We start from the raw sequence: 14147 nt of genomic DNA, 5'->3' as shown, positions 1-14147 counted from the left end.
GGGTACGCGAAACCGCTCTGCGCATGCGTTCAGTGTGCCTATCAGAGGAGGGCAGTCACAGAACAGTCTGGAAACATCCGGAGGAGGAAACAAGCTCTCAGTCACTTCAATGGGCATTTTCACCTTATTCGGGTGGCCGTGGAGAACGTCCTCCCATGTCTACTGATTTCGTCCCGATGTGGAACTCTATTCCATTAAAAATCTAATAAACCCATGGAAGTACAATTTCCTATTTTGGTGGATCGCCTAGACACCAAAACTAAATTCATCTTTTGTGATTTTCAGACCTGGATTATCCTGGAAACTGGACTGGTTTGCCCCTTGTAATTTTTTGACACGGAATGATGGGACTGACATAACAAAAACCCTCTCATGGAATATGTGTCCACAGCTCTCAATAAAGACACATCTAATGGGCATCACATCGGCGTCAAAGTGTGGATTTAATTCGATGTGGGTGTCAGAGAACTGATAAAATGTCACAAGAAGTCAGGCTTTAATGTTGGGTAATGTAGCCTAGCAAAGACGGTAACAATCATAAATCTCTCATAAAAGCCCCTCGGAAGTTATGAAGCGAGTTTTGTGTTAATACGAAAACTGTGTGAAATATGACTTCCTAAAATGTCTTTGTCCGCATTATGTCGGCGGAGCTCAGGTCAGTAAAATCAAGGAACGTAGCCTTTTCTTTGTCTAACGCCATTTTGTGTGACTTTACTGCACTAACGTTGTTGTCAGCCATTTTGCCTGTTCTTTTCAAGCAGACAACTTAGGAAGATGAACTAAACAGAATAGGCCCATAAGGCATGAGGGAAATAATAAGACACAAAGAAATAAGCTGTTTGGAACAGAGTTAATGGACGTTTGCAGCCGCATCGGTCGCTGCACTTTGTTCTGCATACAGTACATTTATATGCCTGACTTAGGTTTTAATCTGCGGTAAAACACGATCAGAGCCGCATGTTTGAGCATTGTAGCCCATTTCATATTATTGTAATCAGTTCGTGTATTGTGCAACTGCGTGGTTACCTTTCTTTGTGTGGACACCCTTTGTGTTCATGGCATTTATAGGCTGAAAAAGTAATTCTTAGATGGCTGAAAATGAATAGAATGCATTTAGTTGTGAGTTTTTGGTCTCTCCTGAAAAGGAGCATTGATTAGTGGGATGATAAGAATCAGCTCTTTGGACACAGCTGGGCTTGATAATAGCATTAGCATACATAATGTAAAACCTCAATTATTCTGACCTTCATTTGTCAGTAGAAAGGGATTTATATGGACAAAATCTATGTTCAAGAAATCACACAGAACCAAACATCCAGAACTGCAGGCTGAGATACTGTCAGTAGACAGAAAGAAAATTTAATTTAAAACAGAACATCACTTCCTTTAAACTATGTAAACAGACCCCAAGTAACATTTTTAAAATAAAACCTAAATTAAATAGGGCATGTTACTATGTGGGTCCTGTTCACAGGCATTGGTTGTTGATAACCCTTTTAATCAACTGAGGTTGAGGAACATGTTGTCACTTGACTGAATTCCCAAGAACAACATTTACAAAAGAAGCTTTGTAAAGTATTTAATGAAGAAAAAAAACATTGTCGGTACAAAAGCAATATGGTTTCCATGCGCTGTTCTATCTTTTATTCTCCTTCTCATGTGCTCGTGGTCTGTGCTGACGCTCTCTCTTTACGTAGTGTGTATAATCCTCTTCCTCCTATGTGCACACAAAAAACATGACAGATGAAGTTTGTGTAACGGAAGGTGATACGCTGCATAACCAAGTTGCTGGCCAGGAGCAATATAGAAGAGTGTGACGGTCACAATATCTACTAACTGTGCTCCTGCAGGTAATGATACAATCGATAAAAATAAGAAGTAGTATAATAAAAATATGTCCAACATGTTACTTGGCAGCATAAAGTATGTATTTTATGTTAATCATAAATGTATTCATCCTAATTTAATTAAATATCATCATTTTATTGACACAATAGATCCAGTCGGCTTTCTAAAGTCAATATAAATGCATGAATTGGAACTTCTTTATTTGCTCTGCATCAGCTGATAATACTTCATTTGAAACCCCCAACTTTTTATATAGGCTAACTCAGTGAAAGCAAAAGTAGGCTCAGTATTCTGAGTCAGAGATTACTTTGACCTGAATCTGTCTTGGGGGTCTTAAACCTTCTCCACCTGGGATACAAGTTTGAGAAGTTCAGTCTCATCTTGGGACTCAGTCTAATGAACACATTGATATTCTGCCCCAGTTTTTGGGTCTCGATAGACAGAAAGTGCTTTCGGCCCTGTGTGCTGCTTCCAGGGAGACTCACTGACCTGTGAGGCTGCTGCATCCAGCAGATCCTTCGTGGGGATTAGACAGCTGGCCTCACCCAGGAAACACATTAGGATGTGGAGCACGTCAGCCCAGCGCCCAACAGTCAGCATCAGGACCATCAAACCTCCGAGTCGCACCATCACTGCATTAAGGACAGCCTGGCTGCTAGGCAGACGGTGCTGCTCCTCTGCAGCACCAAGATATTAGAGCAACAGTAGACGGGAAGATCTGATTTAAGTTTAGATTATGTATAGTTGGTAAAACATAAAATGCTTAAATTCATCACTGATGCTTAAGTGGAGTCAAGACCAGAGAGAAACAACAGAAGTGATCATTTATTGCTGATTTCTTCCCTCTGTAGATGGGCCTTTACTGTTAGTGCCTGTGGCATTGTTAGAGGTCTCAACCGCATTTATTATTGTCTGATGAGTTTGCACAATTAAATCTGGTGTGATTTTCATATTTGCTGTGTGCTTCTTACCCTGCATGTACACCACCAACAGTGTGTAGCAGATAGTCAGTGGGGTCCAAAACCTAAGGGCTTCTGTTGCAGAGAGGAAATGTTGGTTGATGATTGATACAGCAGCCAGCCCAGCCACAGAGAAGGTAATGATCATAGCCCTGCACAGCATGGGCAGCACAGAGCTGCCTGATGTGAGGAGGCTGATGCAAATGCCGCAGTAGCGCTGTGAGCTGTGGAGTTTATATAGAGCTATGACATGGTGCAGCAGCCTTGTGGCCTGCCGAGCCAGGAACCAGCTGAGTCCCGCTGCCAGGAGCAGGCAAAGCCAGCGCTGGGATGACCCCTCGTGGAGGAAGCACAAACTGCAGGTTAGTGCACATCCCAGGGAGAACTGGCTTTGAACCAACAGCTGCTGTAGAAATTTCCTGGACTCCTGGGAAATAATGGAGCAGATGAACAGAGGTGATGATGTATCAAAGCAGATTACGATCAGTTTGTCATAAACAATATCATGAGTCATCATGACATGATAATATCTTGAAATTATCTCTACCAGAAGCCACAGGAACGTCAGGCTAAACAGCTGAGCATCAGGCATATTTTTAGCACATAATTAGTTTCTTACTGGTCCAGCTGTGACTGATCCAGAGACAGCTCGAAGAGAAAATTCTAGTACCACCAGTGAGGCCACACGAGAGCCCACTATGGCCAGTATCCCAGTCACAAAGAAAAAATGGAGCATCTCAGCAAGTCCAGTTTTAGGCCTCGTTTGATGACTGGTTTTCCTCTCACTTGATGTATTTTTATCATGTTTTTCACTCCAGCTGTGAGTTACATTAAAAGACATAAAATTAGAAATTAAAGTCTAAAGATTCTGAGCCCATTCTGATGCATGACTATGTTAATGAGAATGATGAAAACATGAAATCATACAAAGTGATGAGAATATTCCACTAAACACCAACAATTCACGTCTGTAACAACAATTTCCTTACCTCTCCTCTAACAATAAGTGCACCCTCAGCAGGGAGCACAGCACAGAGATCCCACATGCACCCACCAGTCCTGCAGGTCACATAACACTGAATTTGCATCACAACCAAAAACGCACAATTCACCCGTCTACACCATTTAGACACACCTGTAGCCATGTTGATGTGAAAGAATCTGAATAGATGAGGAGCTCACCTTGGAGTAAACTATCCAGTGGATTTGCATCTAGAGTCAGCCACCCGGGTATGAAGTAGGAAGTCGGAAGAAATGATATGATAAAGGAAAACATAGTTCTACTTTTAAAGTACGAGAAGACAACTCAATATCAATGTCACAGGTCTACAACATCACATGGAGGTGCAGCTAATTTAAGCCACGCTTAAGATCCATATTTTGTGGTTCTTTGATTGAGTTGCACTCATGTGGAGTATCTTCTCAGTCGTTGTGTTTGTTTCTGTTGCTTCAGCGCTGAGCTCTGCTCGACCTGAAGCCTGTTCTGCGTTCTATCTATCAAACACATATCAAAGGTCAGCTTAGTGTTGGTGGAGCAGAGGGCCTCAGTCGACTGAGTCATATTAAGATAATGGAGGTTATTGCACTACGGGAAAGACTTTGCACTCTCTATAATAGTTACGCTCTCTAGTGGTCTGCAAGCAACAACATAACATTCTTCTGAAAAGGGCAAGATGTGTATGAAAAAAAATCCTATTTTTCCGAGAGTAATATTTTCAGTCCATATTCGTGTAGCCCGAAATCTCAGAGAGCCTTAAAATCTGTATAACCTACAACACCATCTACTCTTAGACAGAATTTAAAAGGAAAAATGTGGATAAACATAAGTAACTATACTGGAGCTGCAATAAGAAAAAAAAATGCAATATAATATGTCAGTTCAAAAAAACATTTGTAATTGTGTCATTTTCAGAGTTAAACTGAGAGTACTAAATTAATGCATTTTAAGAAAAGTCTTTGTAAAGATGTGCTTGCAGTGGCTGCATGTAAATAAATACATTCACTCAAGTAGTATACTTGGACCATCATGCTACAACAGTGACATACTGCTGACATACTGATGCTGAACTGATAATAATGCAATGATGTCACATATAATATCAGTCAGAGGGACCAAACCAGGAATTTTACATTGATGTGTAGGTGCTTTTACTTAGTAGATGATTTGATTTAGTAATGATTTGAATACTTCTTCCACCAGTGAGTGTTTATAATTATACATGTGCTTTAAAACTTCTTTGGAGGGGATTGACCAGATAACTTTGGGTAAGTCTTCAGCAAGATGTTTTTTTCTTCTTCTTTTTTTGCATCACTGATGTTTGGCATTAAATACACAGTGCTTAGCAAATTTATTAGACCACCACCCAGTGTAAGGTGTTTGCCAATGATGCACTAAATTAATAGAATTGCCGATTACCAAAATATTTTTAATGGTTAATCCACCAGAGTGTACAAGCTCTTTAATCAAAATGATATAATTAATGCTTAAATATAATTATTGTTGTTATCCATGAATTTTCTAATTTACTGTTTTACAAAAAAGCATAAAAATAGTAAAGCACACTATTATTTTTTGATTGAGATGCCAAATTAAAGTTATTTACTTGCATTCCTAAACAGAAAAAAAAATTGTATTAGTGGTTTTATGTTATTCGTCATTCATTTCTGACTTCTCAGAGAATTCCAGTGCGCTGGCTCAAATTTAGGGATAAAAACGTGAATTCAGTTTGAAATTCTTCACTCCTGTTCAAAATGATGAAGCACAGGGAACTCACTGAGAAAGAAAGAGTCTGAATTAAAGCATTTCATGATGCTGGATGGTCTTTGTGACAAACAAGGCAAGACATAGTGTTCTCTCAATGTGGTCAAGTACACCTTGGTCTGGATTTGCAGAGACTCATGCTTACTAAATGCGCCAAGGAAGAGACCAAAAATGAAAGCTAACTGAAGCAGATGTCAAGCACCTCAAGATTTTAAGTACTAGAGACAGAAGGAAGACCACTGCTGATCTTCTGATAAAGATTAATGCTTCTAGATCAGAATCTGAGAATGTCTCCAGAATGACTGAAGGAACCAGGTTTAAATTGAAGGATAGCTGGTAAGAAGCTATTATTGAGGCCTGCATACATCCAAAAATGCCAAAAAATCACCAGGGAGCACAAACACTGGACTACAGAGGACTGGAAGAAGGTACTCTGGACGGAAGAGGTCAAGTTTGATTTCTGGTCAGCATCATCATGTTTATGTCTGCAGAAAAGCTGGAGAGCGTTTTGATGCTAGATGCATTGCACCCACAGTGAAACACGCTGGAGATTCCATTATGGTATGGGGTTACATTTGTTGAAACAGCATGGGCAGATTAGTTAAAATGGATGGTATCATGAACAAGAAGGTCTACCACAACATCTTAGTCCATCATGGAATCCCTTCTGGATTGAACCTGATTGGCCATGGGTTCATATACCAAGAAGACAATGATCCCAAGCAGACTGTGCAGAGACTACTGGACCAAGAAAAAGAAATCTGGAGTACTGGAACTGATGGACTGGCCAAGTCAAAGTCCACACTTGAATCCTATTGAACAGATCTGGGATTTATTGAAATCAGAATAGAATGCACATAAGTTTCATCCAGAGAAAGTCTCTGTGAACAGCTAAAAACTATCTGGAGCTCAATAACAAAAGAGACTGTCCAAAAGTCCATAAAATCAGTGGTAGCAAGAATGGAAGCTGTTATCAGGGCCAAAGGAGGTCAAATGAAATATTAAGATTTTTAGTTAATATGAATAAGGACTATTTACTTGTTCCAGTTTATTTGCCCAATAAATAACAATACAACTTTTAGTTTGAAACATGTTTTTGACAGATTTCTAAAATATTTGTGTTTTCTCGTTTTTGTGACCGGTAGTGTAATGAATTCTTTTTAAGCACTGTATATTATTTCAAGCGAAATGCATCAGAGAATGAAAGGTATAGCAAGTGTTCCATGTTGTAAGCCCAATGCTTGTCCAAAAGGTGGCAGCAGTGTACAACATTGACGTTAATAAAGTGAGTGATCACCTTCACCAGGTCCTGCAGTGACTGAAGGACAGCCAGACAACATGGGTGCAGGCTGCCCTCTTTCATTTTGGAACCCACTGATGTCTTGCAGGTTCTGCCCTGCAGTCAGCTGTAACCCCTTGCATTGATAATGGTGTACTTTGTAGTATGTTTACCTCCTGACTGGAAAGATGAAGTGATATGGATCCCAGTGTAATCTGAATGCATGTTAACTCAGCACACAGGTAAAACGTGCCAAACAACTGCCTCTGCATGCAGGGGATCTCAAGGAATAATTCTCCCAGCTTAACATGTGTATGTGTGATAAATGAAGATGATCACCTCATTGACTAGGAGTTATATTAGCAGAATTTGGTGTGAGCAACTGAGATTGCTGAATTGCTTTGTGTCCATCTCAGAATAGAAGTAGGTGATTTTATATTTCATAAAATTAACCTTAATCTTTGTGTTGCACTCTTCTGTCTGCACGGATTGTGATGAAACTGGAGGATAACAGTCCATACGGGGCTTGAACTGGGCTTTATCACTGAGAAAGAGTCATAGAATGAGGTGAAGGACAACAGCATGATTAGGATGAGTAGGTTTATGACAGACTGTCCTCAGTGAACACATGAACTATGGCTAAGACAGGTCAGTCGAGGATTTAAAAATGTTGGGGAGCAGAGCTTTCTGAGCAGGTTGAAGACTGGTTTCAGACACATAAAGCTCAGTGCAACTTTTACTGTGATGTAGAGATATGAAATGAATTTCTTCTCAGTCACGGCATTTTGAGCCAGATTATTTTAGTTCAGAGGTTCGTTTTAGCTCTAGGCCTCATCCAAGTGAGGCTTAACTGTCAGGATAGATTTGTATCAAAACCAATTTTAAAGACTTGCTGAGGATGGCAAAAATGGCCAAAGCTACTCGTCTATGTCAAACTTAACACTGCACTTGCTCCACATCCCAACAGTACACATGCCAAGTTTGAGTGGATTAGAAGTACAGTTGTCAAGATATGCAACGAACAGAGACACACTTAATTCATTAGGCGATTCATTGTGCAGACACTGCATTACCAGGTGCCAGGGAGTAAAACATATCTGCTTTGTGTGGGGAAAAGCTACTCATTGGCTGTTCAGTCTCAGGTGAGACTACTTGAAGGCATTTAAAAAAAAATTCTAAAAAGTGAAGTTATGATAAAGTATATTGTTAAAGTGGTGAAGACTTTCAGCATTCCATTCCATATTGATAAATAAGTTTACTTTATTACAAACGGTCGGTCTACAGCAGTTTTGCTCTAACAGAAACTAAGACCAAGATTTCTAGTGCTGGTGCTTTAAAAGGGTTTTATTACAATTTGATAGCCATGTTTTTCATATTTAAACACATTGCTGCATTTAAGAAGTAAATATAACTTTGCATTTGTCACATAACAGTGGGAGATTGTTGCAACTGTACACACCGAGATCCATTTATTGCACAGGTATCTAACCAAAACCTATACATTGAAGCTCTGACACAGTATTCCTGATGGATGCTACTGTAGACACCACATAAGGAACTACTATGGCTCAGCAGTTTAATAGCATTGGTGAAGACACTGTACATTAAACAGAGAGAGATGGACTGACCTCCCTGTGGAGGTAAAAAGACGCCTCTCTATGGGGATCAACAGCAAAACAATTGACCAACAAAGACAAACAAGGTGTAATATTCTTACAGTAACAATACAACACAGATTGGGGTTTGTAGATTGAAGGTGCTGGTGGGAGATATTGTTACTCTTTTCTACTGCCATAGATTTCAGTTTCCCCTTCAATTTTACTATCACAGATTTATAACTACATTGTAATCATGTTACATAAAAAAAATCTGCATTTATGAACACTAACACACAATACATGCCAATAAAAACAGAACCATATATGCAATATATGGAATGCAGTCAATCAACTGTGTGGCCCAGACTGATGATAGATGAAGATTTTGCACAAAATGACAACACAGTGCATCAGTCTGATCCTTAACACTGGCTACAGCAAAGTGAATGACCTCAAAAGCACATACCACCAAGAACATCTCACACTCGATGACCCCGCAAAAATTCTTCGCTCCGCCTCTGATTGGCTGTATAAAATATTCTGTTCAGGATTCCTTGTTGTCACAGATTAGTTAATGCAGACGTAGCAATCCTTTCAGCAAAGTTAACACCTACGTTTTCTGGGTTCTCTCTTCCACGTAGAGCTGCATCTGTTAACGGAAAACAACCAGATGTCAGTAACAGTCATCACAGGAATTTAACATGACAGCAATATTTCAACATAGTCAGGCACAAGTGTTCATCTAAGCTACAAACTTAAACCTAATTTCAGTGTCTATGTTTGTCTTTGGAGAGTTAAAGTAATGACTGAGTGGGATCTTTCTGCTCACTTTTACAATGTCAGAGGTCATGGTTTTAAGCGGAATGAGTCGAGGCTCCTGCATGTGGACTTCTTGCTCGTCAGCAACTATCCACGGAAAATCCTGCAGACGTAAATTCACAAACATAAAATGATTCTTCCTTTTTTGGAGCTTACTGCAATAGTTTTGACAAAACAAACCAGCGGCTGTTTTAGTGCACTGTGCATTTGACAACCTCACCTTGATAACCTGAACCTTCTCCATGTTGCGTGTAGCAGCATCTCTGGTATGCACTAGTACAGTAAAAGAACACCCTATGGCAAAGAAAAAAAGCAAGATTATTAACCCTTAGATGCACGAGTGATTGGACCCAACACTCTTCCATACATAAGTGGGTCAAAAATTGCCCGTACAGGACTCAATGTATTTTTATGCCATTTTTGTCATTTTGGTTAAGAATAATCATTTGTATTATTGTGTGTATAATATTTTTGTCCACACAAGAATGATTTAATGTTTGAAACCTGTTTATTTTTAAATTTATAACAGATTTTAAACATTTTGATAATTGAAAAAGAAGACTATTACACACAACCAGAAGAATGTCAACATGTTTTTTGAGGAATAGCTGGAAAATGAAATGCTATAAACTTTTCATTACAAAGACATTACAAGAAAATGACCATAACAGGTTATTTTTGACCCACTTAAGCATTTGATGGTTAATTAAGGTCCAAGATCACTTTAGAAGTGGAGCATTTGACTTTTAATAAGTGATGTGACAAATTACGTGACCTGTCAGACACAGGCGGAAACTTAGCTTAAGTTTAAGATGTTTCAAATGATATCTTGGTGTTATCATAACTGCATTATTATGACAATGACAACAAAGTAGTCACAATAATGAGTTCATAGTATTCATTTCACCTGTGATAATACTATTCTGGGAAGTCAAAATGTCTGCTGTGAATAGAAATCACTTTAAAACAAAAGTACTGTGCTTCCACAGGTAACTACTGCACTTGCCCTTGTGGTTGAAAGTAGTCTTTATTCTTTCATTTTTACTGTTGATGTTATCCGATAATGAAACCCTCTATAACTCAGGGGAAGTCAGTCAATTTACCCACTTGCAGTCTTACAAATAATGGCTGGACTGATAAAAAGTTTGGGAACTGCAGCCACAGTTTCATTTTGGGCTGAATAATACCAGGAATAAGAGGTAACCATTTAAAGATCCTTCGAAAAGTTTAGTGTCCTGTACTGTTTAAAAGTGATACGTAGGAGACGTGGTGTAGCAGGGCTACACGCTATTGAAAAAAAAAAAGACAATATTTAATTTTTCTGCAATATATTTTGTGATATTACACACAATCTGAATCTGAAATAGTTCTTTGCTTTGGATGGCATTCAGAACAGGCTTTGTACTCAGTATACACAACTCTGTGGTGCTGATTAAATTGGACAAACTATTTAATTGTGTTGTCTCATGTGGTGGCAGGAACTGTAAGACACTGCCAGCAGAGTACCTGTTTTTGGTCAACATCATCCCTCTGTAGTCTCTTGTAGTTTCATCAATATTGAGATCGCTATTACACAATTTATCACAATTATTCATTGATTTTAGAGAAAATATTTTTAATGTCACTTCCACTTTAAAATAAACAGAGGACTCTGTGCACTTCCATGTTGTGTGACATTCATTTTAATGTACAGATCTGCATTAATATGAGACGTAAAATAAGGTTCTTCTTCACCTGAACTACATGATGTACTTCCCCTCAAGTAACCATCCATAACATTACCTGGTGGATTATTATTTAAGACAGCATCGCACACACTGATCTTCAGGATGAACGCCCTCAGCAGCTGCTCCACATGTGACAGTAATGTGTCTGAGCTGTGGCAACAAAACAAAGTTAGTGACCATGATCACTACAGAATCAGGCTGGTCATTATAGCCATTTCTGATTAAAAGAGGGGAGGAAAACCTGATAGAGAGCAGTGGAGGTTGGGAAATCTCAAATACAAATCTCTCCACTGGGTGATGCTCTTTGTCCATGATGACCACTACCACCTTCTCTGCATCATTCTAGGAAGTAAATGGAGGACTTCAGCAGTGTATACAAGTAGACTGAGGTGACACTTTCCCCAATGTTAGCTGTCAGCTTAAGGGCACATCTTACCTTCTCAATCAGTGGTTTTACACAATGTAGGGTATCTTGAATATACTGATTCAGCTCTGGGTGGCATGACATCTGGAAGTGAACATACCAAAGACAGCAGACCACCAATGAGATACGAACAGGTAAGCACATCCTCAGAACTACAACAATGTAGTAATTCCACATAAAACTCTACCTGCACGGGAACATTGTATTTCTTTCTCTTCTGAAATATGCCAGAGGGATAAACTTCACGAACATACAGAATGAGATGTATAGCAACCTCCAGGAACTCACACAGAATATCAGCAACCACTGGAAAAGAGGAATAAAGTGGATTATTAAACCTCTCATATGTGAAACCATGTATTCCAAAATACCACCGTGTCCAATGCAAATACATGTTAAGTGAGTAAACCTCTGTGAAACATCACTCAAATGTCAATGATTCAAGTTAAACAGCAAAGTATTTGCTCTTATGTTAAATTACAAACTGACAGTTTAGTAGTTACAATATTAAAAATGCAGACCACACAGTGGGAACTCAATGCAACAAAAATGAATGCACCTTTTCTTACTGTGTTTCAAATCTTTTATTTTTTTCCAATACTTATATGCCCACATTTATTTCTAATGTCAGACTCAGTCCTCCTTGGCATGGAGGACTGAGTCTGAGCGAGGCAAGCCTTTGAAGGATCCTCCTTTGTTGTACCTTTGCGACCACTTCTACATCCAGCAGACACTTCTGCCAAGGGCTGACCAGTTTTTCCTGCATTTCAAAGAGCAATGGCCTGTGCACATATCTCAGACTCTGAAAGAGGAGCTTTTCCACCCTTACTCTTGGCCATGGTAACAACGCTTCAAAAATTTGGTTGAGTGTCATGCATTTTGGTCAAGCAAGAAATGTATATACTGGGACCTGACAGTTTGACCAGAAAAACAACCAAACAGTTTCTGATTGACCAGGTGTAACCAATTTTGGTGACAAGCAATCAAACATGTTGTCCAGTGGAGAAAACAAACTTTTGGGACACGGTATGTGCTCTATTTAATTCAAGTAAAGTGACATTACTGTCATAGTTTGAAATTTTTTCGGTTTAGAAACACTTGTGCAATTTTGTCGGTGTGCTTTGGACCATTTTCATGCTGGAATATTCCTGTTCTGTCAATCTTCTGCAGACTGTTAGTCATCTTGTCAGCCAGTATTTTGGGGTGTCCTCAGGTATTCATAGTGCCATCTGAAAATGTCATCTCTCAACAATTTTTGAACTCATGCAACCCCATATCATCACATTTCCAACTCTGCATTGCATTCAGCATGGTAGTCCTGACCAGGTTTAAGCCAAACGCATTAGACCCCCACCAAACAAATTCATCTTGGTCTCATCCGTCCCAATATTTTATATATTGGGAGCACATATATTATTTACATTTATAAGGCTTTTTTTCATGTTATTTACCAAACTTTCATCTTGCAATTTTGTGCCATAGAGCAAGCAAGGGTTTTCTCCTTGATTGCCATCCACTGAGGCTAATGCTAAGCACTCTCGCAGTTGTCAGAGAAATTCTGCTTTCAATTTATAACCTCTCTGCTATGTCGAATGGACATGCCACTCTGTTTTTCAGAAGTAGATTGTAAGTGTAGCGCACTCTGGCATTTCACGACATTTCGAGGGGACACCACAGCAGCTCTGATTAGTCATACTAAGCCTTCCATACCTATACCTACTGAAACTGTGTTTTGACTGGGTTCTAACAATTCTCTTCCATGTGAAGAATTGAAGAACATTTTATAACCAATGGTAATACAGTTGGCCTGATTTGGAAATCACAGATATACTGACTTGATTACAGGTTTTCTACCTTGTGTGTCAGGGATCAGAGATGTATTTACTTTTGTTGATCTTCTACTTTATTACGTGTATTTTCAATCTCGTCTTTCTGAAGTATTAGTTTTTGTTATTTCATATTTGGAAATACTAGACTTGTCAACTTAGGATGGAATTATTGAGAGTCGATGCAGTTTTAAGTCATTTGATGTCTTAAAGCTGACATTTGACCAACATATGCCGATTATTCAGCAAATTGTTCGGGTCATATAAGATAAAAGTTTATCTGTTTGTAAGCAGACCCATGTGTACTGTATTAGTTGTACTTTGTCAGAGCTGGAGAGAGCACAGCTACCGAAAGGATGTTTGACTGCTTCATGCCACCGATTAGTATGCTTATCTTACCTTGTCCAAAATTGAGGTCTTGTCTCGTTAAAGTCGTCATGTTTTGTTTCCCAACAGCTGTACAATGAGACACACGGTACAGTTCTTCCTTCCGCTAGCTAACGTTGGCAAAGAGGGTGTTTTTAATTGTGTGATATCCTTCTGTAGTCGCTGTCTAACTTGATGAATAGAGACGTAAGATGTCAGCAACAAAGCGTACAAAGATTCCCCGTAAAAATGCAGCGGAACATTCTGAAACGAATTTCAGGTATGACCCATTTAACGCCGCGGTGCTCAGCTCTTTTTTCGTGCTGTTACTAAGGCGCGTTTCAGTCACGTCATTCGTTGTTTACTCTATGCCGGCGACTGGTGATGACGTTATGTACAGGGCCCAAATCAGAATCAGGCCTTTATTGTCAAAGTATGCCAAAAACACACAACGAAATTCAGAGTGCAACTCGCTTGGTGCTTAAAAACGCAGATATAGACACCAATACATACACCACATTCAGCAATGAATGATTGTTT

At 39.2% G+C, this 14147-nt stretch overlaps 2 protein-coding genes across 2 annotated transcripts; both read right to left on the bottom strand.

Annotated features, from left to right (window-relative positions):
- Positions 1-1562: 1562 nt before the first annotated feature.
- Positions 1563-4298, bottom strand: tmem82 (transmembrane protein 82). Its single transcript, XM_023264551.3, has 6 exons — positions 3990-4298; positions 3797-3866; positions 3427-3625; positions 2820-3234; positions 2338-2525; positions 1563-1717 (listed from the first exon to the last, which is right to left on the bottom strand). Exons 1-6 carry the CDS (start codon positions 4081-4083, stop codon positions 1637-1639), a joined length of 1047 nt encoding a protein of 348 aa, XP_023120319.1. The 5' UTR covers positions 4084-4298; the 3' UTR covers positions 1563-1636.
- A 3875-nt stretch (positions 4299-8173) lies between these two features.
- mad2l2 (mitotic arrest deficient 2 like 2) lies at positions 8174-13957 on the bottom strand. Its single transcript, XM_023264505.3, has 8 exons — positions 13641-13957; positions 11603-11721; positions 11428-11499; positions 11233-11333; positions 11047-11141; positions 9485-9558; positions 9275-9367; positions 8174-9094 (listed from the first exon to the last, which is right to left on the bottom strand). The coding sequence occupies exons 1-8, from the start codon at positions 13678-13680 to the stop codon at positions 9056-9058; spliced, it is 633 nt and encodes a 210-aa protein (XP_023120273.1). The 5' UTR covers positions 13681-13957; the 3' UTR covers positions 8174-9055.
- Positions 13958-14147: the final 190 nt, after the last annotated feature.

This window comes from Amphiprion ocellaris, chromosome 8, assembly GCF_022539595.1.
Source record: "Amphiprion ocellaris isolate individual 3 ecotype Okinawa chromosome 8, ASM2253959v1, whole genome shotgun sequence".
Taxonomy (NCBI): domain Eukaryota; kingdom Metazoa; phylum Chordata; class Actinopteri; family Pomacentridae; genus Amphiprion; species Amphiprion ocellaris.
This window is presented reverse-complemented; position numbering and strand designations above follow the sequence as displayed.